The following is a 24,474-nucleotide window of genomic DNA, read 5'->3' as shown; positions in this document are numbered from 1 at the left end:
AAAGCCATTTGGTCTACGTTCTAACAGAAGAGACATCACTCTTTTTTGCTGTTGTTTTTATTTATTTTAGAAAGAACACGAGGAGAGGGAGGGAGACTGTCTTAAGCAGACTCTGTGCTGAGCTCAGAGCCATAGGCAGCGCTCAGTTTCATGACCCTGAGATCACAACCTGAGCCAAAACCAAGAGTCGGCAGTTTGTGCCACCCAGGTGCCCCGAGACATCACTCTTTCTTAATTATTAAATAGAAGGGAAGGTCTCATTTGTCTTTCCAGGTATTCTATTCTGTTCTTTTCTTGGCCAGACAAAAGAGATAAGCAAGGAAATCAAATTCTCCAGAGCTTATTTCTAAGCTCCATATACCATCTTATCTCTCTCCCTGGTGTTACACAACAAAAGCATTTCTACCATTCCCTTTAATACTGCTGCCAGTTCACATTATAAATCTGGGTGAGTTTTTTCTTTAAATTGTGCAAAAGTTTTAACTGTGATGTCCTAAGGATTTTATACACAAAGTGTTTGTAGTTCTAGGACTAAAACTTTTTCCTTTCCTTCCTAGTTTACCTTCTTAGTTTATTATCATATATTTTAGGTCTCAAATTTTTTACTATGAGGCTTTTAGTAGAATGTACCCAAAATCTCCAAATATCAAAAATTGAATATTCTTTTTGTCCGTTTGTAATGTTCATGTTTTTTCTGTCACTGTGCTTTTACTGTTTCCCCAATTAAGACCCTTGCAATACAAAGTTAAGTAAGGGTTTCTAATGTGAATGTTTTGTCCATAATACATAGGGACAGAATTTGTCTCATTCTTATTTACTGCAGGATACCAAAACCAGAAGTATTATTTCCGAGACCAGTAATAAAATTGACACTGAAATTGCTTCTTTGAAAACACTGATGGAGTCTAACAAGCTTGAGACAATTCGTTACCTTGCAGGTAAGGTAATTCGCTATCTCGTTAAAAAAACAAAATTCAGTGTAGTAAAGCTGAAGATCTAATTGGCTTTTTTAAACAATTTGGGCAGCCTCTTATCTAGCACGTAGAGGGAATGGAAGCTCGATGCATTGTACATTATAGGAAGGAAGGTGGGGCAAGAAAGTTACTAGCAAAAGAAAAGGATTGTTGCAGGCAAGGTCACTTTCCCATGAGGATAAAAACAAGGGGTCTTTTACCCTCTGGGAGAAGGGAGAGGGCCCATGTGGCAGACCCACTATCACTAATCAGAAGATTCCCTGTTTGTTCAGTTAAGACTACATTTCTGGGAAAGTTTGAAACTGCAGTTAATGTAGGTATTAAGCCCTGGTTTGCAGAATAAGCCTGAGTGATGCCATTTGGGGCCTGTGGTTTAACAATATTGCCCCATTTGATCAATCTCAGCTTAACTGAAAAATGTGATCAAAATTTAAGGCATTAGTGCTGCTCTCAGTTCCCACTATTTTGTTCTTTTCTCTGTCATTATCAGGGAGGCAGAATGTCCTTTGCCCTTCTAGCTGGTCTAAGAAATTGACATGAGACAGATTAACAGGAGAAAACAGACGTGAAATTCCAAAGACATTCAGGCAATGTGAGGCTTATATGACATCCTGAGCAAAGGATTGGGGGGGTAGGGGGTCGGGGGATATAAAGGGAAGGACAGCCATTGGCAGGAAGGTGAGAGGAGATGTTTGGAAAATAAAGGTTGCTGTTACACAAATAAGCGTCTTAGGTAAAGAGGAATCTCAGTTAATAGCTCTGTATAGGCTGTCCTTTCTGTAAATGTAAACTTAGGCAGTTGATGAGGAGGTAAGGAGCTTTTCCTAAATCTGCTGGGTTTTGACTGCTTTTAAGTCAAAGTAACATTCACGGGCAAAGTGGCCTATCTTAGGGCAACCTGCCCTTGGCACTTGAAGTTTCACACATTTAAAGTTGAGCCCTGGTAGATTGTTCCATCTTGTTGAACCAGTCTTTTAGTACGGGCAATAGATCAGCTCAGTTATAATCTCATTTCAGGAGGCCATGATGCAGGTATATTCTCAAAGTTAGGCCTGTGATTTAATTAAATACTAATCAGGTGTTCTGAGTTCTGAGGGTAGCTAGCCATGACTTGTAGATGTCAGGCTGGACGCATCTTCAGCTGGAGTGGGAGCAGGCAATGACAGTCTGACAGATTTTCCTGGTTCATAGTCCACATGTCTCTGATCTTTCAAGTGGCCCCTAGAACAACAGGCATACAGGTTGTCTAGATGTGAGGTAGTGTGATTTTTCTGAAGGTTACCTCAAGTTGTTTTTATTTGGTTTGCAGGGCTTCAGGGAAAAGGGCAGTTTTAGTTCTCAAATGATTCCAAGTCAGAAAGGTAGGAGAAAAATTGAAAATACGAGTTTAAAGAGTTGTAGCTAGTCATTGGAGAAAACTAGAGGTAATCTGGATCTAGTCTAGTTTTTGATGAGCAGTATTAAAATCTAATACACAGGGGTGTGTTTTTCTTTTCTGTAATCACCATTTCCACCAAAGATAACCAAATTGATGCTAGTTTACAAAATAAGTTTGGTTTTAAAAAAACTTGGCCTGATTAATTTACATAAGTGCAGCAAGAATAGCAGTTGACCATATAGGCTCTTTAAACCTGCTTTCCTGTAACTATTCATAAGAAATCTCCAGATTAAATTTTCAGTAGCCTCTCAACTACTTGCCATCAGACTTCACCTGCAGTACCTATAGATTTGGGTGAATTCTTCTTTTCTCTAGGTTCCTGCATTGGCCAGCAAATGATCTTCTTTACTCACCTGGTAAAGCTGCTGGGAACTCTGTAAGCAATAGTTATTTCCAAGGAAGCTTTATAGGCTCCATAAAGTCCTTAAAGCTGTCTGGTAATATCTGAGTCTGTGTAAATCTATGTCTAAAATAGGACATTCCGGTCAAAGCCTTGATCATATAACCAATTTTCCCATTGTGTCCTGTTATGAGGAGAATAGATTCTTATTTAAATTAAGTAAACTTCCATGAAAATAGAATACTCACTGGGTTTCTGAATGCTGGAGGGATCAGATAGGGAGAAAAAGATAAATGTTTTAAATTGCTGTGAATCAGTTAGCTTAAGAAACAATCTGGAAAAACAAAACACTTAAAAAAGTCAGCAGTGTTTCAAAGTCATAAAAATAATTCTCAGTTCATTCAGTCCGATTTATTCTTGTTTTGCCTAAATCTGGTTTTTTTACTAGTTCAGAAATTCTTACCTGGTTCAGTTTTATGATCTTAAGATTATTGGAAATTTGTACTCAGAGTTCTTTACATGAGTCTCACTGAAGACATTTGCATTAGCATCAGAGTAAAACAGTAACTTAAAGATGACTGTGGTTATAGATCTGATTAGAATTCATTACAATGCAGTTGATAATTCAGTTGTTTTTTCTGTATTATACAACACTTCAAGGTAACATACCAAGATACCAGATTTTTAGGAGTTTCACTTACTTTATTAACATGTCTATACAAACACAATCTAAGAGGGTTTAGTGTCACTTTGACAGTGCTTCCACTGCAGTTTACTATACCAAATTTTCACAAAATCTTAAACGTTAGAATATGATCCAAAAATTTTAGGGTTTGATTTTTGGAAGTATATTAAAAAAATATTTAAAAGGTTTGAACATTTGATTAATTATTATGAAATAGCATTTAATTATTTAACCAAAGTGACAATAGAAGATTTCAAAGGCAAATAGAAATGGTTACATCCTTGTGAGCAAAATTTAGCTCTTTTAATATTAAGACTCAGTTTTCTTAAGTCCTCAAAGATAGCCAAAGAATCCTTGTTTTCTCGGCAGATGACTTTATAAAGGTAAAGAAAAGCTTTGTTTACAATTTCTTATTAAGAGCAGACCAGTAGTTCAAGAAAATTATTTACTTAAATTCATCCTATTCTTTTCTAAAATTATTGTTCATAAACCTTCTACAGCTTTATTTTTTACATTCAGGTTTTGTCCTAAGTTTTCTCTCTTTAAATAACCACCCTCACTTTAGGACAAAATTATTATCTTTTTGTTCAGCAAAACTGTATTTTGTCAACTGAAAGAAAACCAACCTCAAAATAGGTTAGTAAATGCTTTTTTTGTCTTACCAAGGACTAAAGCCTGGGAGACAGTCTTTCATACTGCTCTGAAGAACTGGTCAGAACTGCTCACAAGCACATATACTCCCTCCCTTTCGTAACCACAAAGACCTGTAGGTCATCTTAATACATTATGTTTCTCTCATATCTAATTATTTGAAAATATTGCTTGCATGCCTCTGCTTAACTGATCTTCTGTTTCTACCTGTTTGATTTCTCCTTGAGGTCACTTGAGACATCAAGTCAGATAAGGCCAACATTGGTTGCATACTGCAGTTTTAGTGCACAGTTTGTATTCCTCATACTTTCCCTGCATATAGTGTTGTTTCCCTTATTTCTAGTTGTAATTACATTTATTAGAATCCTTAACTCTTAGAAACTAGTTTCTAGTGAAAACTATGTAGTAAACAATTGTGAACTGTTCATAATTTTTAGAAACATGTGCTTCATAGCAAAGCACAAAACATTTTCTAACATCCAAATTTATCTTTAATTTCTCTATAAGACAAAAATAGATAATTTAATGAATTTATCTTAATTCGATATTTAACTTAGCAGAACATTAAAGTTTCAAGGTTACCAAAGATCTTGGAAGACATTTAAAAGTTTACACTACAAACAAACAAAGAAACCTTTTTTTATGTTTATTTACTTGTTCTTAAGAATTATGTTCAGACCACCCATAAAACTTCATGAGGCAATAAAGTCAACCACTGTCCCAAGTTTATTTTCTGGTAAGTTTTGCAAAAGAGATAACATGAACATATTTAACTCTTAGTAAACACATGCATAGTAGACGTGTCTTTAACCAACAATACTAAAGTTAGTCTCTAGCTTTCTGAGTTTTGGACCACCCAGTCCTTACAAGCACTTGTCTTTATAACTTTTGTTTTTATTCATACTTGTCTAGAGGACATTAAAGGCCTGATTTCCAAATACTCCCCCCCCCACCCCTCCATGAAAAACTTCTCCCTAACATTCGTATTTCAAACAAGGGCTCTTTAATCCTAGAGATGATGGGGGTGGAAAATTTACATCCCAAAGGTATGGAGAGATTATTAAGGTGGAGATAGAACATATCTGCTTGTTATCAAAGGTGCTCGAGTCTGGGCACAAGAACCCTTTTAGAAGTTTGCCGTTTTAATTTTCAGTCACAGGCAGTTGTGGGCTGTGTTTACATTTTAAAGACCTAAGAATTTTAAGGGACAGTGAAAGAATGCAAAACAGATTGCTATTTAAGATTTGGCATTTTTTCTTAAGTGCAGGACAATTTTGTACCAATATCCTGATCTTTTAAAATATCTATAGACATTGTGAGAGGCATAGGTGGGCTTAGATTTGTTTCTGGAGTTGCATTTCTGGTTTTATAGAGATTTGTAAGACAAAGACAGTTGTTACTAATTCCCACAAAATTGGATTTCAGGGGCTTGGCCTGTTTTTTTAACTAAATTTGCTTTATATCAGATTTTTAACTAAAATTTTAATCAGAAACTTTATGCCTTTGTAAAATCTTTCTGAAGCACTTTAACAAAAGCCTTTTTACTGGGTATACAGTTCACCCTTGGCTTTTCTGTTAGCCCCTGAGTATTGGCATTTCACAAACCATTTGTAGGAGGGTCTAGGAGAAATTTTGGTCATTGTTCGTCTCCGAAGGGGGACTGTGAATAGTCTAAATTTGGTAGGATCGTCTGAAAGTAGAGGTAAAAGGCCTTTACAATTTAAAAGATTTTCTGCTGTCTGGGGAACACAATTTCTTTTGTGGCAGGTGGTCTAGGATCTACTTCTAAAGGACATTGCATAGGAATGCCTGAAGCTGGCAGAGCCTGATTCCAGAGCCCTGGAAGATAGGAGCAAAGAGAGCCTTACTGCCAGTCTTGGGTGCTTTGGTTAACATTTCTGGCTTTCAGCATTTATATGAGCAACATGTATACTTTTAACCTAGAGATTAGGCCAGAGTTCTCTGTGCAATCCTGAAGGGAAATGGGAATGAAAACAGATGAGGCTGGATTTTAAGAAGGGACATTTATGTTGGATATGGACATTGATTTTTGTCTGAAGTCTGATTTCTCTTCATCTTGTCAGGGGAGTCCCTAAGGCTAGCCATTATACTAATACAATTGAGAGCTCTCTATAAAATAGATACTTTTAAACCTGTACCTCTGAAACAAATAATACATTATATGTTTAAAAAAAAAGATAGTAGGAAGGGAAAATTGGAGGGGGAGACAAACCATGAGGGACTATGGACTCTGAGAAGCAAACTGAGGGTTCTAGAGGGGTGGGGGGATGGGTTGGCCTGGTGATGGGTATTAAAGAGGGCACGTATTGAATGGAGTACGGGGTGTTCTATGCAAACAATGGATCATGGAACACTACATCAAAAACTAATGATGTGATGTAATGTATGGTGATTAACATAATAAAATTAAATATATATATATATAGCCAATTTAAAGGATCCATTGTCTAGGCATTGACAAATAAGATCTATCAGTATTAACTCAAATCAATAAGCCTTTAATGGCTTAACCAAAGCCACAAGAGGCATCCAGAGAAGGGTGGAGATAATGTAGCTCCCGTGATCCGAAAGTTTACTCCCAAAATTAATCTAAGGAAACAAAGGCCTTCATTGCACAGGTATTAAGGATAATGCAATGAAAACCGTGTCTCTGATCTCCCACAAAAATGTGAGACTCCTGTTACAAAACCACTAATCTTTGACACCAGGCAGGTGCCACTTAGGAATGGGACTTTCCAGCACTAACAACAAAGGTCCCTATGGCCTGGGACCTCTCATAAGAAACTCTGCTGAGAGGGGCATAGCTAGACAGGGTCAGAACCCATCTATTCAACTGGCCACCAAGGTGTACCCTCTGGATAGTGGAGACCAAAAAGAATATTCTCAGTGGTCACAAAGCCAAGCTCTGAAGACCTAGAATAAGACAAAAGGGAAAAAACCATCCAGTTTTTCTTGTAGCTAAGCCTTGGGGGTCTCTTGGAACAACACTAATACCTGGGAGGCTTATGCTATGGATTGTGTGTTTTACAGTCTACGTTGTTGCACAGAAGTTTTCTGGAAGTTGGCAAGTGACCTGTGTCAATCTAAGCTGTCCAGGACCAACTTATCTTAGCATGGGAGTCTTTGAGCTAGGTGGCAAGCACTCTACTGGCTTTTAAGTGACAAACCTGTGCCCACCAATTTTGTGGCTTCCAAGATGTCCCTTAGCAACAGCCTTTACCTCATGTATGACAAATGACATAAAAGACACAGGAAAACAAAGACAGACAGTCCCTGGGATGAAATGGATCCATAACCAAGGAGTACTCTACTTAATTTACCAACAGTCATTAAGCACAAGGAACTAGTTCCACAAATATTTTCTCCCACTCATCTTCATTTAGAAAAAGGGTTCTCACCACTCTTGCTCTTGACTCAGATTCCATAGAGATTCCAGGAGATACACATGATAAGAAATCTTACCCTCTGCTGGCTATATGTCAGATTTCCCAAGGATCTCTCTGCTGCAGCAGTGCCGGGGGAGAGTGGTATCCAGTGATTTTAAAGCATCCTGCTGTTTATGCCAACTGTCAGGAAGAAAGAATGTCCTCTGCCCTTCAGGGTTCTTCTAGCTGGATCAAGAATCAAATTGACATGACACATTAACAGGAGAAAATCAAATTTGGTTTCATATGGACATGGGGAATCCACAGACATGAAATCCCAACAGGCAACATGAAGCTTACATGACATCCTGAGCTAAGGAGACGGGTTATGGATCCTGGGGATAGAGAGGGGAGGAAGGTCCATTAGCACCAGTCAAAATCAAACAAGTCAGAGACTCTGGAAGGAATCATCTTTTTAAGCCAAGCAACCTGTTCTTTGATCTTTCGTAACTGAGTTTCAGCTTCCCCAGAAAAGTTGCTCTAGGCATAGCAGGTGGTCACCAGAGCATAGACACCGCTTTGCTCAGCGAAAAAATAATCAAGAGCTATTCTATTATCAAGGACAACTTTGGCTACAGAATCTAAGGATCTTTGTTGGGCTGCTATTTTTTTTAGCAGCAAATTTTGTAATAATTTAAGAATTAAGGAGAAGTTCTTAATCATAGTCTCATTTATATATTTATCCCTAAACAGGGAAATAGGGATTGGCCAAAAGGAGTGAATCCTGAATCAGAAAAGCATCCTGGTATAAATCCTTTAAACTTAGGGGAGTCGAAACACTGTGATGTCTTATTTTGCTTGTGAAAACTTAAAGGCCTTTATTTACACAAAACAAGACAAACATGTGCCTCAACACACCAGCAATAACCAAAATATGTCACTGCAGACTGTCCAAGAGAAGGCCATGCACACCACCAGCAGTTCCCAAACTGAACTCAAGCAGACTTCATTCAGGGACTATGGACTAGAAATGAGGAAAGGACTAAACCAGTAAACCCCAGTAACTGGGGGAAGGATTCCAATGTGGAATTGTAGACTGAACCAAGGGCTAAAGTCCATCAGAGCCTTCTTTGTTAGTCTAGACTGATTCATTAACCCTGGACTGGAAAGCCAATTAGATGGGTGGCTTGAACCCAAAAAGCAGAGCTGAAACTGACTTGCCAAAGGCCCTCAAATGACAAGAAAGTGAACACTCCGCATTTGCGGGGTGCCACACCTGTGTTTCTCATTGTCCCCAAAAGCCAATAGATGTTTGCGTCAGATCTCACCGCTGCCACCAAATCTGTTAAAAAAACAAACCTAGTAAACTTGAAGATCTAATTGGCTTTATTAAATCATTCATGAACTGGGCAGCATCTCATTTAGCCAGTAGAGGGGAGCTCCCAGGAGTTGTCCAAAATGTAAGGTTTTGGGGCACCTGGCTGGATGGCTCAGTTGAGAGAGCATGTGACTTTTGATCTTGGGGTCATGAGTTTGAGCCTCATATTGGGTATAGAGATTACTTAAATAAAACTTAAAAAAAAAAAAAAAGAAAGGTGAAAAGGAGAGCTGGGCAAGTAGGTTATTAGCAAAAGGATTGTTCCAAGCAGTCACTTTCCCTTAGTGGAAGAGCAGGAAGTCTTATGCAGATCACTTCATCTTCTTGTGGGGGATGGAGAGGACTCATGTGGCAGACTCCTCGCTGATCCACAAAATTCCTGACTGACTGGTTAAAACCACACTGTTTAAACTACAATCAGATATTAAGCCCCAGTCTGGGGACTTGGCCTCAGTGACACCATTTGGGGCCTGTGGTTTTAACATTGTGTTTTTCAGAGAAAGTAATTGCTGTCATTTGATATTGAGACCTGTTAGCTCCTATCTCCCAGGGTAACCATGGAGCACAAAAGAAAAAAAAGAGCTAGAACACATTTCCTTTATCACTTGACGTGCTGGAAGAATAGAAGATTAACAGGCAGTAAGTTTAAGATGTAAGTTTAACTGGTGACTCTGCAACCTACTAATAGGAAAAAGCATATGGATATCAAAGAAATACATAAAAACAAGTACAAAGTGATGCAAAGATAAACTGGTTATTCCACAATGCAAAAAAATGAAAATTTTACTTTTATTCCTATGTTTTTCCATAAGGACTTACAGAGTGGACTTACAGAGAAAGATCACTAAAACAGAGGCAAAAACCATAGCAAGCATAGGGGGAAAATTACCCTATACTTTGAATCCAGCTGAGTACAAATATTAGAGACCCAAAAATTAGATTGTCACATACTGAGCTTCTCAAGTACCATGTGACTGACACAGTTACAGGGCCCGAAGGAATGAGAAGAGTGCCCTACTTTTGTAGTACTTTTCTCTTTCTTTTTATAAAAAGTAATGTGTTTTACTATTAGAGTATATCTCTTTATAGGCTTTTTCTTCTGTATATAAATATTGCGGATTATTAAAAATAATAACTAGATTGTATTGTACAGACTACAGCTTTTTCAAATTTAACCAAATGTTTTGAGTATCTTTACATATCAATACATATGTATGTTTTTACTAGAAAGTATTCCATTATATGAAAATGCCATGATTTATTTCTCCAGACCTCTGTTGGCAAACATTCTGCTCCCAATTTCTCATTATTATAAATGATATTGTACCCAACAGCCATGTGTGTGACACGCACATGTGCGCGCGCACACACACATATCTTTCTGCCCTTATGCTAGTAGTTCTATATAATTGTTTAGGACCATCTAAAATTGGGGGTCCAAAAGATACGCACATTTAAAATGGCTTATATTACTGAATTGTTGTCCAAAATAAAACTGATTTATACCATCAGTGGTTTTCTGGGCAGCCTCTATGAGTGAAGGTGGAGCCCCCAGCTCTCAGCTGATACATACCTCCTTTCCTTTCTTCACCTTGAATCTTTTAAAATATTTTCTCTTTTTAAAATACTGAGCTTCTGTTGAAGATTCATTTGAAAAAGAGTTCTAAGGCTAAAGTAAGTTTTGAAAACAACTAGCAAAGTCTCTAACTAGAGATCTTCAGTTCACTGGTGATGCTCACGGGAAATTACAAAATTGCCCAGTTTGCAGTGTTCATTCCCACTTTCAGAATAGATCTCAGAGCAACCTAGGTTAGGAGGAGCTTCCGATTCTACTCAGCTTCCTCTAAGAGTGTTTACCTAGATAGGTATCTTAGTTAAAGTCCCTTTCACCCTCGGTTTGAAGATGGTGGTGATCTCCAGAAAGCTTTCTTTCAGTAGTGGCTGAATGTAAGGGAGACTTGAATAGACTTAATGGCAGTGACAAAAGAAACATGTCATTGTTTACAAAATACTTTTTCTGAGTTACCTTCCTTTCCTTTTTTCACTTGAGGATTTGCAACCAGCCATTCTGAAGGCATTTTCTTTCTTCTACCTTATCCTTCAAATCTGTTATTGCTGCTGTTATTGTTAAGCCTTTTAGGAAATTAAAATTCCATACTCTTCGTGGAAAGGTAACATCATGAGTGGATCCACTGCGTGTAGAATACCTGAGATGTTGCCAATAAAACAATAATATTTCACTTATTCACATACTGAATTTAATCAAGAGCAGAGGGGGAAAAAATGAAAAAAGATACTAATAAAGCCCCAGCATTCAAGATCTTGGATTTCCTTAGAGAAGAAACCCTTATAAAATTATAAATTGTAATCAGTTTGGTTATTTGGTTTCCCAGCATTATCATACATACAAGACTCTTACTTGCAGTGATCATACATCCAACTTGAACTAGCTTAGGCATAAAAAGAAAATGTGTTAGTTTACATATTGAATTATGGAAGGGCATAGGTATAGCTTGACCTCAGGGATAATTGGAATCACAGTTTACTCTGTATCTTGTCTCTGAGTATCTGCCTCATTCTCTTATGCCATCTTTCTCCAACTCCATTGGAAACATGGCTACTTGTAGCTTCCAGATTCCTATCATTCGAGTTTCACCAACCAAGAAAAATTACCCCTTTCCTTATTTCCAATTCAGAACAGCCCTGGGAACACGTCTGAATGGCCCATTTTTGAGTCAAACACCACCCTTTGACCCAGATCACTGTTGCCAAGGAGAGAAGAGCTCTAAGATAATGGCCGCTCCAGGTGATCGATATAGGTAATGCGGCATATTCTGTTCTAAACAGACAAGTAAGAAGACAATCTAACATTACAGAGTACTTAAGAGGTACCAGATACACACTCACCTGAGCATCCTATGTAGGGATGTGTCCTTCACAGGCCACAGAAGATAAATAGCAAAGGTGAAAGCAATTTGGGTAGCAAAATAACACCAGTGAGACATAGTAACCACTCACAACAGAAACTTCAATACAGTAACCATTGTGTTGTATATTCTAAAAAGGAATGAAATGCCTCCTTCCTCAATAATTTAAGTGTTCATTTGGTAGTCTAAGAAAATTTATCAGCTGTTTGGGTTAGCAGAGAATATAATCACCTACACAGCACTCTGTGGCTTCAAGAAATGACAAATTAAATTGAATCCCTCAAGTGGCTAGAGGTAAGTAAGATGAACAGAATGGTTTTTAAACAGTAACTCTGGACTCAAGTACACATAATGTTGAGTCCTTGTTCCACCACTTGCCAGCAATTTATAACTTTGGGCTGGTTGCCTTATCTCTGCAATGGGATAATATCACCAATCTTATATGGTTTTAATTGTGGTTAAATAAGGTAATGTATATAATTGCTCAGCACACTGCTGTGGAACATGGTAAAGAGTATAGGATCCAATGGATGAATGTATAATTGACCAGAATGTATAATTGACAAGAAACTTAAGGGTTACTCTTTCTCAAATATCCAGCCTCCCTGTGTGTCTTAGGCCTAATCCCATTTCTTAAAATTAAGGAAATGAAAAAAAAATTAAGGAAATGACCTTGTCATTAACCAAATTTCAGTTAGTTATTAGGATCAAATGGGATAATGTGTAGAGTTATATGTTTAAATTACAGTAGCTTTACTATGAAAGGCTGTTTCTTGAATCTTTAGTCATAAAAGTTCGCCATTCAGTTCTGGGTCTCTATTTTAAAAGTCAAGGCTACTTAAACAAACTAGAAACTAGGGAGTCCCTGAAAGCCTCACCAGATTTAATTTCTTAAAGGAGAACAAAAATGTTTTCTGTCCAGAATCTAGCAAAGAGTAGGTGGAACATTAACTACTTTAAAAGCCTTTTCTTCTACCTGTGATTTTTTAGAGGATCTTCGTTAAAATTTCATGTATAAATTTTTTATAATCATGAAATTGTTTTTAAATGTACTGAAAAGGCAATTAAAGTTTTCTTCTCTTGGATGATATGGATGTCCATTTTATTACATCATTTTTTAATTTTGGTAAGAAGGTTTTCCCACTTAAGATCTAAAATTAGATTGCATAATCATTTAAAGTAGTCATTGTTAATACTAATGTTAATGACTTGAAGCACTGTTTATAGATTCTAACTGACATAATTTGTAAACTGTCATCCTTGTTCTGGTTTAAAATACAGGAAGCCTTTAAGAATTGGTATTTATCCTGCCCTAAAAGATATACTTTATCCTTAGCGTAATTTTCTGGGAATAAAACACCTAAGGTAGAAAATTGGTTGGACTTCCTTTGTTTTTTGCTCTTCATTTAATTTGAAGATGACATTATTATGTCTGTCTCTGCAAAATAATATCAAATGTGTGACCCATAAAATGTTATCTTCTTTTCACAGCCTCAGTGTTTACTTGCCTGGCAATAGCATTGGGATTTTACAGAATTTGGAAATAGTAGAGAAACTACTATATTATGCTGCTGTGGACTTAGAACACTACGCCAGGATACATTTATTCTGAACATGGAAGTTGTGGCAGATACTCAATACAAGGTTATTCAGAGTACATATGGACTAAAAAATATTTTAAAATGGGAAGATGTGCTTTGAGTTTGTGTTTTGTGTGTGTCTTTATTATGTTGAAAAGCTGTCATTCAAAACCTGATTGATTTGAGATAGAGGCTTTTTTCGTCTTTATCCTTTTCATAGTTGATAGAAACCAATCCAGAGTTTTCTTGTGTTTGCTTGAACAAATGTATTTCGTAATGTCTGCTGCAAATTTAAAAACTATTCCCAAGCCTACATACTTGTAATTGTATTCAGCTTCCCTGGTAACTACTGCACAGTTACCTTTTCATAGAAAATAAAATCTCGTTTTAACAAAGTTTGGATTTTAAAGGCAACTTACCATATATGGAGATTGGGTTTCTTGGTAGTGAATTAAAACATTGAACTTTAAAATAATGTGTGCCCTAGTGCAACTGTAGGACACTTGGTATGAAATCTTCAAGTTGGTATGTCTTGGGCTCTGATTATTACATATACTTCATTTTTTTTGATTCACAAAAACCAGTTTATCCCTGCTTCTTAGGAACCCATCTTAAATTTACATAAAATGAAGAGGGTTTTTTGGGTTTTTGTTTGTTTTTTATGAGTCACTTAAATTCAGTAAACTTCTATTTGGTGACTAAGTAGACCAAGCAGGGTTATATAAGGACTAGTCAAGGGTCAATAAAAACCCTTCACCGTATTTGAAAAACAAAGTTTATAATTCCCATTTCATCAATCTTTAAGAATTTTGATACATGAATAAGTATGCAGTATTTTTTTAATATGAAGAAAAAAAATGAGGCAATGGAAACAGCAATGGTCACCAATGCTGAACTTAGTGATTGTTGTTTTGTTGAATAAAACTACCACTGCCTATACAAGGGGAACTATGCTAAATAATATAGAGCAACTCACCTTTTTTTTTTTTTTTTTTCAAAGCAGTCCTCTTAGGTGGGTGGTATTATCCTTACTTTACAGCTGAAAAAACAAGCTAAATGAAGTTAAGGTGACACAGTTGTAACTCACATAACTGAGGTTGCCAAGGCTATACTGCAGACAAGCCACACAGTCTTTAAATTCCAGTCTTTAAATTCTTTCTTACTCGGTATTCTAGTCATCTACAGGTTGAGGCCTCTATCTTGATAGATGGACAAACAATCACAAGGCATGGGAAAAAAACATTTCTACTTATCTCTCTCTAACGTCTTTTTCACTTCTGTTTTTGTGTTTCACTAACATAATGTGGCATTATATATATATATTTGGTCTTTGTCCCCAGTTCCTGTTCTCCTAAAACCCTTGTATTTTCTTGATAGGGGTAATTACAAGCTTCTGTTTTCTTGGCACAAAGCTCCTAAAATCCTCCAGATCTTCTGAATGGTAAGAGTGTATTCTGTATGCTGAGGGGATAGGCGGCTGGGAGCCCTTCTGTAACTTCAGAATGGGGACTGGTTGCCAAATAGACCAAGGCGTGATTAAAGATTGGAACATTCAGTCTCCCTGATCTCCCAACTCAACCTCTGGGAAAGGGAGAAGACAGGAGAGGAGCTGAAGGTTGAGTTCAGGTCCCACTGGTCAATCCACTGAACACATCAGGGTGCTAGGAGGGTGGCACACAGAAGGAAGTCATGGAAGCCCCATGCACCTCTCACTCCGCACCTCATCCTTCGCATCTCCATTTGGCTGTTGCTGAAATGTATCCTTTCTATTAAACTGGTGACAGTCAAGTATTTTTCTTCTGAGCTCTGTCAGTCATTCCAACCAACTGTGGAACCTGAGGAGGGGGTTCAGGTAACCCCCAGATGTACCACTGATTAGTCAGAAGTACCTGACAACCTGGGACTTGAAAAAGGGTGTCTGAAGTGGCGACATTCTTGTGGGACTGAGCTCTTAACCTGTGGTCTGACACGAACTCTGGGAAGTTAGTATCAGAATTGAATTGTTGAACACCCAGACGGTGTCCAGAAAATCCAAGAATTGGTTGTGTTGGAAAACACCACGCATAACAGGACAATAATACATATATGTGATTTATGATTAAAAACATATAATTTCAGGATTGTATTAACAATTTTGATTCAGTGGCTATAATAAGACCCAAAATAATAATGGTTTAAATAACAAAGAGGTTTAAGTTCTCTCTTACCTACAGTCTAGGTATAAGCTTTCCCAGGCTAGTATGTCGGCTCCACAGCTCCACGGTATCCAGGCGCAGGATCCTTTTTATCTTATTCTACCATCCCTGGTGTTGCCCTCATTCACAAGGTCCAGTGACTCACTACCATATCCACATTCCAGAAACAGAAAGGGGCAAGATGTGTGGGCAAGCCCCTTCCCTTTAAGGTCATGACCCTGAGGTTATATACACACCATTTTTGCCCACACTCTATTGGCCACAACTTGGTGTTTTAGCTGCAAAGGAGATTGGGAAGTTAGCCTTTATCCTGAGCAGCCACAAGCCCAGGTAAATCCTAACACTGCGGAAAAAAGGGAGAACAGGTACTGGGGGACAACCAGGGAACCTCTTCCTTCAAGGGTGCACACTTCTATGACAACAACACTCTTCTAGTTATTTCCTACCTCAGTGGTACAGAGAGACTGGAGATGTGGCCTTGAGAAAACTGGAGCAAGAATAACAAACTATGTACAGAGTAGGGATTCACCTTCGGGTCACCAGCCTGGAAGGAAGAAGGAAGGCTGCGTGTAGTCCCAGAAGGTGAGAAACTGGGTTTGGGAATTCCTGTAGTGGTTAAGAATGCAGACTCTGAACTTGCCCCACTGAGGTGAGAATCCTGGCTCCACAGTGCTGTGTGATTCTGGGCAAATTACTTTAATTCCCATCTGTAAAATACACCTATCTCCTACTGCTGTGGTGAGAATTAAAAGATAATACGTGGAAAGGACTCGGCACAGGTCTCACACATAGTACGTACCAAATAAATGTTTTATTAGATCGAAGACCTCTTGCAAACCATAGAGAAACTAACAATGATCAAAAGGATAGGTGAAGCATTTTTTAAAACTGGCTTACAGACCCCTGACCAGCCTGAACTGGTCTCACATGCAAACACGCTCATGTCAGGGCAAACTGGTCCCGATGATACTGTGTCAGAATGGCCTTTAAGCGTCCATGGAAAGTACGTGCCAGGGCCCAGAGGGTGGGCAGTCGGGGGTGTGGTGAGAAGGCTGTGGCCAGCAAGGCCCAAAGCCAACAATCAGATCTTCAGGGGGAGGCCGATCTAGACAACTGCCCCAAGACAGTCACAAATTGGCTACATGGAGGAGGAAGTGGGTAGAGTTAGAAAGGAGGGCATGAAGTCAGAACTGAAATGCTGTGGTGGTTTTTTTGGTCAGCAACGTCAGGAGGTGGGGGAGGGAAGAGAGAATAATAAAGCCATGTATTTATTATCCTGTCCAGTCGGCCTCATTTTTATATTGATTTCTTATAAAGCTCGCAAGACAGAACAATGGTTGAATTCTAAAACAGATTATTTAAATCAGTATTTTTAGCAAACATATTATGGGTTTTTTTTCTTTTACAAGAGCAGATTTTTATTTTATATAAAACTTTGCTGAGATATTTGGTTGCCCTTTTCTAAAATTTACTCATCTTATTTGCATTATCTCCTGAGTCCAGATGCTTTCTTAAAAGTCATTTGAAAAGTTAAAAAATGATACTCTCTAGTAAGTAAAAGATAATTTTTAATGTCTATATTTCTTTTACTAGACTGTACCACCTTATATTTTAAAGTTTGTGTGAATACTTGCAAAATCAATTACTCATAAATATATAAAAAGTATTTTGGGAGGGGGAGCCCAGCTGAGTACATGTAATTTTAGCAATCCCTTTGATATTATATAACATATTTCTGCCTTCAGAATTGAAATAGTATATAAGATTAACTCTGAGGAGCATTTATATAGATTTACATTTCTATCAATTTAAAAATAAAAGAGAAAAATCAAGGAAGTTTATTTAAAGTTATTTCACTGATCAGTACCTTCTCACAAAAACTCCCCCAGAAGACACCTTTTTCTTAATTCGCCTCTTCTCTTTGCTTGACTCACAAGAAGAGTCATCTTCCTACAAACAGGAAAAGAGGGCCAAATGAGAAAGCTACACTAGACACAATTTCATCTTTCTACATTATCTGTTCCACAAGAAAAAAATTTAACCATACTAATATTTTCAACTCTGGATTAAATTTCTTTTGGGATTTTGTGTAAATAAATTTTCCAATCTGAAGTTCCAGTACATCATATTCTGTGCTGACTCACAGACTAGGGGACACGTAGAAAAATCAACCAGTCCTGTCTCTACTGAATACATCCCCAAAAGAGAATGCCTAGTTATTTCTGCTTTTATCTTAGCCTAGCACTTCTCAATATACTGCTAACTGACATACGCAGTGTTAGAAAGGCCTCCTCTGGATTCGTTGCAAGCCCCATAGTGCTAGGAATCACATTTCTTGGTTCCTCCATTCCCTCCTCTGTGTTCACACAGCCTTCTATTGCCCACTCTGCCTGCCACCACTGTTCCCAAATATTTCTCATCCAGCACGATATTCTCAGGACCCTGCACAGAAGATTCACTTAATGAATGCCATGGAAAGGAGCAAGAGAGGGCTAGAAATACAGTGGAGGCTCACTGGATGTTAGTCATCTATGAATAATTCTCCCTGCACCCAGCTGGTCAGGACAGAGCTGAATGCAGGGGCTCCAAGAACAGCACAAGGCACAGGGTCTGCCCACCCCTGGACTGAGTATTCCCCAAGCTGTTCCTGCCCACACCCTTGGGCTATAAAAATAGTTACTGTTATCAAAACAGTAATAGTTTTTTTTTTTTTAAAGATTTTATTTATTTATTTGACAGAGAGACAGCGAGAGAGGGAACACAAGCAGGGGGAGTGGGAGAGGGAGAAGCAGGCTTCCCGCCGAGCAGGGAGCCCGATGCAGGGCTCGATCCCAGGACCCCGGGATCATGACCTGAGCCGAAGGCAGACGCTTAACGACTGAGCCACCCAGGCGCCCCAAAACAGTAATAGTTATTATTATCAAAAACTAGTTAAGTGCATTATATATGTCAAACTACCCTAAGAAACTACCCTGAGAAATTTTTTCCTGGAGAGAAATTATACTATTACAGTTTGTTACTTAGAGGGGGAAAAAGTCTTAAAGGTACAGCTGAATGCAATCATAGGTCCTGACCAGAAGGTGGCAGGAGATTGAGGCAGAATTTCTTGAATCTATAGAAATGAGCACTGAATGGAAAGTTCATTTCATTTCTACTTTATATATTTACACTCCCAAATAAACAAATTCCTTCTACTTTGAGAAGCACTGGGCTCTATACATTTATCTACTGACAATGTTTATTAAACTCGAATACAGAAAATGAAAGGAAGGAAAAAGAAAAGATATGCAGAAGGGGGGAATATACTACCATGAATACTACTAGATAGAAAATACCTCAGTATTTCCACACAGTATTTCATTTAACATCAATACAATCTCGTGAGATAGGTTTTCCCCTTTTTAAAGATGAAATTGAGACTCAGAAGCTTTTGCAGAAAAGCAGTGCCAGACCTGCAGCTGCCATTAGAGGTCGATGACATTTGCTCATTTACAAAAATTCGATTAACCTAAAGCAGGACTGCAAAAAAAAAAACGATGGGCCCAGACGACAGGGCCCTCGAGTCAGCTCTCCTGAAAACCTACACATTGTTGGTAGAGAGCAAAGTTTTGAGGGAGGATGTGCTGGAGAGCATGGAATCAAACCTGACCCTGAAAACAGACACTTCCGGGTAAGAAAATATTTAAACAGCCATTAAAAAACCAAAGTTTTCTAGGCAGACAAATCAATTTGCAATGACTCAAAAGAAGGTGAGGCTTGGGTAATCTCTGAAAGACCGAGGAGCGGGACAAAACTACACACGCCCCCGTCACGGCGGCGGGGTGTGCAGAGCGCCTGCCCCAGGGTGACGAGGCAACAACAGGGCTGGGACTGTCCGCGGTCGTCAATGGAAGGTAAGTGTCCGCTGGTCCTCTAGCCCACAGCCTGTGACTGCGCGGGCTGGCCTCGCTGTACGAAAGTCCCCCGGGAGCTGAGGGCGGTACAAGGTGAGCACCGCAAAAATGAAGAGAATGGGTTGTTATAATTAATTACGTCTCTTGGAAAATTAAGGACTGGTGAGATACCAAAACTCGGCGAAAGCGTCTGTATTTGTACATGCAGAGAAATACACATACGTGTTTGTAAATGCATCGCACGTTGTGTAACAGGCATACCAAACCGTTGCCAGTAGCCTCCTCCGGAGACTGGGGCTTGGTGCGGGAAGGAACGACTGCCCTGTTTTTAACATTTTACAACAAGCACACAGACTATTTTCATATTTTTAAAGTGGCTATTAAAGAGACTAATGATAAGTTTGTGCAAACTATAAGGAGCCAGGAAGTTTTTTTTATCAATCAGGTTCGAGGTGATACAGGTCTGGGGCAGAATTAACTCACCCGTGATGACTGAAGAAAACATCTCCGGCCGGAAGGAAAATACCAAGCGTACCTGAATCCCTGCGCCGCACCACAAGAGCTTCCCCAAAGGCCACATCATGGCCATCTTCACTCACAGAAGAGAGTGAGGGTCACAGAGTGTCCCCAGCATGCTCTCTGCCTGTCCACTCTGAGACGAGGTGGCCCGAATTTCTTGCTGTTTTCACTCTATTCTCTATATTCTACCTGCTTTTCTGTACTTGTTCTTTGTATCTGTTTGTCATATTCATTTCTTTTCAGCTTCCTTCTACATAGTTGTCCTTCCTGTCACTCTAAAGCATCTTTCTGTATTTTAGAGCTGTATTCTGAATTCCAAATTCATAATTCTAGCTAGAAATTATGAAAAGAGCTAAGGCTATGGGGTCAAAAGCTAGAAATTGAATACTGGTCCCACCATTACTAGCTGTGTGAATTTAGACAAGTCACTTAAACTCTCTGAGCCTCGGTTTCCTCACATGTTAAATGAGGGCAGATCAAATGACATATGATAACACATGAAAACTTTGTAAAGGTGAAGTGTTACAAGTGTTAGCTTTCATTACTCTGTAATCTGAACAAAGGATGCTATGAAAACTCCCACTCTGGCTCCTTTCTACTCTTCAAACTCCTCTTGAGGATATGCTCACTTTGGCAGCACATATACTAAAAACTTCTTTTGATGAGCTGAAGCTTTCTTACATGGACTCCATTCCACTTTATTTTGGCTACTTAGAATATTAAAATATACATACTCTAGGTGCCTGAGAATTCTTATCACTCTGCTTATAAAAAAATATTTTTTCTTATATGTCTCAATAATATTTACTGTACATTTATTAATGAGGATGCTGTTCTAACCAGTGCAAATATGGATATATATGTATGCATGTGTGTGTACATATAAAGTTTTATATAGTTATATATATAAAGATATAGCTATGTAGAGAGATATATTCCTTTAGTCTTTACAACACTTTACAAAGTATAAATTATTATCTCCAGTTTAAAAATAAGGCAGAGAGGTTAAATGACTTGTCCAAAATAAAAAAGGTTGTGGCCAAGAACCAAACCCAGAGTCCCAGTCCAAAGCTTATGCTCTTAGCTACTCTTATATACTACTTCTTGAGAGAGATAAATGTGTTAAGAAGGATACCAACCACAGCAAAGTTGGGGACCTGAATCCTTTCCAGTGTCTCCCTGAGTTGATCCACCTCTGCACGACACTCATCCAGCTGACCTTCTAATTTTTCTCTACGAAGCCGTTCGTACTCCAGCTGGCCCTGCAGCTCCTTGACAGTCCTGTCAAAAAGAAGTTTTCTCAATCAATCTCCAGTATCAACTAATAATTATTTTTGGCCAGAGTGAAAAAGCATCCATGGATTGCATTTAAGGCAAATAAAACAAATAATTTATTTGACAAATATGAATAGGGAGTCTACTATGAGCTAGCACTGATCTAGACAGCAGGGATACAGCAGGGAAAAAACAGGCCAAATGTGCCCTCCTGGGGCTTACCTTAGCAGTGCAGGAAGAAAAACAATGAAGAAACAAGTAAATACATGGTATGGGGAAGGTGAAAAATGCTAAGGATGAAAAAAATAAAGCAAGAAAGAGTAATATCAAATGTTGTCAAGGAGGGGATTAACACTTCGTACACAGTGGTCAGGGAAGGCCTTACTGAGAATGGATCTTCCAAACAGAGTCCTAAAGGAAATGAGAGGTAAGCAAGTAGACATCTGGGGGAAGAGCATTCCAGACAGAGGCAAGAGCAAGTGTAAAGACCCTAAAGCAGAAGTATGCCTGGTGAACTGGAAGAAAAGCAGAAGCCAATGTGGTGTAGGAGTTTAAAGGACAAGTAGCAGGTCGGAAAGGCAAAAGGGAGCCAGAAGAGGCAGCGCCTTGGAAGTCATAGCAAGGACCTAGGCTCTCACTCTGAGCAAAGTGGGAAGCCACTGGAGAGTCTGAGCAGAGAAATGGCATGATCTGACTGAGATTTGTTTTCTTTTGCTTTTGTATTTTTTTAATGATCTACAAGTTACTATGAGTAAAATACATAAATATCAACAGAACAATTCAATGAGTTTTGATTAATGTGTAAACCCTGTAATCACCACCACGACCAAGATATAGATTTCCATTGCCTCAGAAAGTTCCCCCATGCCCCTCCCAGGCAAACTTCGTTTCCCATAGGAACCACATTCTGAGTATCTATCATGTTAGATTAGTTTTGCCTATGCTTATAAATGAAATTGCATATTATATACTTTTATGTGCCTAGCTTCTTTTAGTCAAAGGTACGTGAGACTTACTGTACCTAGGTTTTAACATGATTACTCTGGACACTGTGTTGAGAACAGACTGCAGGGTATGGGGACTGGGAATTAGGAGGGAAGGAACAGGAAGCTGGGAGACATATCAGGAGGATGTTAAAATAAATCCAGATAAGAGATGATGTGACTTGAACCAGGGTACTTTTCTGTCTTATTGCTGGACGGTGGGGGGACGAGAATTCCCAAAGCAGCCTGGGTAGGATGTCAGGTTCCTAGGAGGGTGATCTAAGAGCATTCAGTAGTAGCTCTGGTATGGAAGTGTGTAGGGTTAAGACTGGGAATGGGGAAGAAGAATGCCCACTGTGGAAGCCTAGAATTGAGCGAATAAGAAGAGAAAATCATTCCCAGGACATGGTAATACAACCATGCTTTGTTGTATTTTGACTCTGATCTAACTAACAGATCACAACAAAATTAAGAGGACATCCCTCAAACCAATACTTACCCAGTTTTTCTTGACAATTAGACCTAAAAGCAGAAGTTTGTACCTAAAGAATAAATGTCTTCAAACAGAGAAAGACATGTATCATATGACCTCACTGATATGAGGCATTCTTAATCTCAGGAAACAAACTGAGGGTTGCTGGAGTGGGGGGTGGGGTGGGAGGGATGGGGTGACTGGGTGATGGACACTGGGGAGGGTATGTGCTCTGGTAAGCGCTGTGAATTGTGCAAGACTGTTGAATCTCAGATCTGTACCTCTGAAACAAATAATGCAATATATGTTAAGAAAGAAAAAAAAAAGAAGAATGTAGCAGGAGGGGAAGAATGAAGGGGGGGAAATCGGAGGGGGAGAAGAACCATGAGAGACGATGGACTCTGAAAAACAAACTGAGGGTTCTAGAGGGGAGGGGGGTGGGAGGATGGGTTAGCCTGGTGATGGGTATTGGGGAGGGCACGTTCTGCATGGAGCACTGGGTGTTATGCACAAACAATGAATCATGGAACACTATATCTAAAACTAATGATGTAATGTATGGGGATTAACATAACAATAAAAAAATTTTTAAAAAGAAAAAGAAAAAAAAAAAGAATAAATGTCTTCAGATGTACTCAACACCAAGTGGGGAACCAATGCTAGAAAAGTATTAAAGCTCACTCAGAAGACACCCTTCAGTCTCAGCTGACATGAAAGTACATTCTGGCTCAAAGGCAAAGCAATCTTGAAAAAAAAAATCTGTTCAAAATCACATCAATAGTATAACCATTTCACAGTGAAATGCTATTATTAGAGCTAGAAGTTCCAAATCATAATCCTCTTAGATAACAGGTTTGCAGGCCAACAGACTCAGGCTCAAATTCTGGCTCCACGTCCCACCCTTCCAGTCCAATTGGATAGGAATGGTTAGAGACGGTTGGTTGAAAAGCTCAAAGTAGCTGTGGTCTCAAAAAAAAGTCTTGGGGTGCCTGGGTGGCTCAGTCAGTTGAGCATCCAACTCTTTGATTTCAGCTCAGATCATGATCTCGGGGTCCTGGGATCGAGCCCCATGTCAGGCTCCATGCTTAGAAGGGAGTCTGCTTGCGATTCTCCCTTTCCCTCTCCCTCTTCCCTTGCTCATGCTATCTCTCACTCTCTCTCTAAAATAAATAAATCTTTATTTTTTTTTAAAGTCTTAACTCTATAGAGTTTCAGTTTTACAAGATGAAAAGAGTTCAGGAGATTGGTTGTACAAAAGTGTAGAAGTACTTAACACTACTGAATTGCACACTTAAAAATGGTTAAGATGATACATTTCGTGTTATGCGTATTTTACCTTAACTAAAAATAATCTTAACACCTTCTCCATCTGGGGCCTTAAGAGAAAAACTGGATAGAACCTTACATTCTTTGCTAAGGATGGAAAAACAAGTTGTTCGTCAACAAACCTTCACATAGCATTTAGAAAGGTAACTAAAACAAACCATTAGAGTTTTGAGGACATTACTTTTCAGACTCAAGCTGTTCTTTCTTCTGCTTTAGATCTTCTTCTGTTATCCCTCCCAGGTGTTTATAGTTGCTCTCAGCAATTTCCAGCATGTGTCTCAATTCAACAATTTTCTTATAAGCTCTCACTGCAAGACAAAGTTGAAGACAGAACTAGTTTAGACAGACAACAGCTCATGGGCTCACAGGATGCTGCTCCTGAAATACATGCTTCTTCTAGAGCCAGTACCTGAGTGTGGAAGGAAGGTGGCATATACATAGAAGGGTAAATA

The 24,474-nt window shown here is 38.7% G+C and overlaps 2 protein-coding genes across 4 annotated transcripts in view; one reads left to right on the top strand and one right to left on the bottom strand.

The window, feature by feature from the left end:
- The window catches only part of CCDC90B (coiled-coil domain containing 90B), a 37,807-nt gene extending 24,053 nt beyond the window's left edge, over positions 1–13,754 (top strand). Inside the window, exons 8-10 of one of the 3 annotated variants that reach the window (XM_078058608.1) lie at positions 824–938; positions 2,728–2,788; positions 4,104–12,864. In XM_078058608.1, coding sequence (XP_077914734.1) covers positions 824–938; positions 2,728–2,788; positions 4,104–4,191 — 264 coding nt within the window. In that variant the 3' untranslated portion in view covers positions 4,192–12,864. Of the gene's footprint in view, positions 1–823; positions 939–2,727; positions 2,789–4,103; positions 12,865–13,270 lie in introns of those variants that run through there. The other 2 variants (XM_036099721.2, XM_036099722.2) reach the window with 2 other exon arrangements.
- A 2,589-nt stretch (positions 13,755–16,343) lies between these two features.
- Positions 16,344–24,474, bottom strand: part of ANKRD42 (ankyrin repeat domain 42) — a 75,332-nt gene continuing 67,201 nt past the window's right edge. The window contains exons 9-11 of the mRNA XM_078058607.1: positions 24,204–24,330; positions 21,106–21,247; positions 16,344–17,504 (exon numbers count right to left, since the gene is read on the bottom strand). Of these exons, the coding sequence (XP_077914733.1) occupies positions 17,415–17,504; positions 21,106–21,247; positions 24,204–24,330 (359 nt within the window). The 3' untranslated portion in view covers positions 16,344–17,414. The remainder of the gene's footprint in view (positions 17,505–21,105; positions 21,248–24,203; positions 24,331–24,474) is intronic.

Source organism: Halichoerus grypus, chromosome 11 (assembly GCF_964656455.1).
Source record: "Halichoerus grypus chromosome 11, mHalGry1.hap1.1, whole genome shotgun sequence".
Lineage (NCBI taxonomy): Eukaryota > Metazoa > Chordata > Mammalia > Carnivora > Phocidae > Halichoerus > Halichoerus grypus.
The sequence above is the reverse complement of the archived record's forward strand: the minus strand, read 5'-3'. Positions and strand labels throughout refer to the sequence as shown.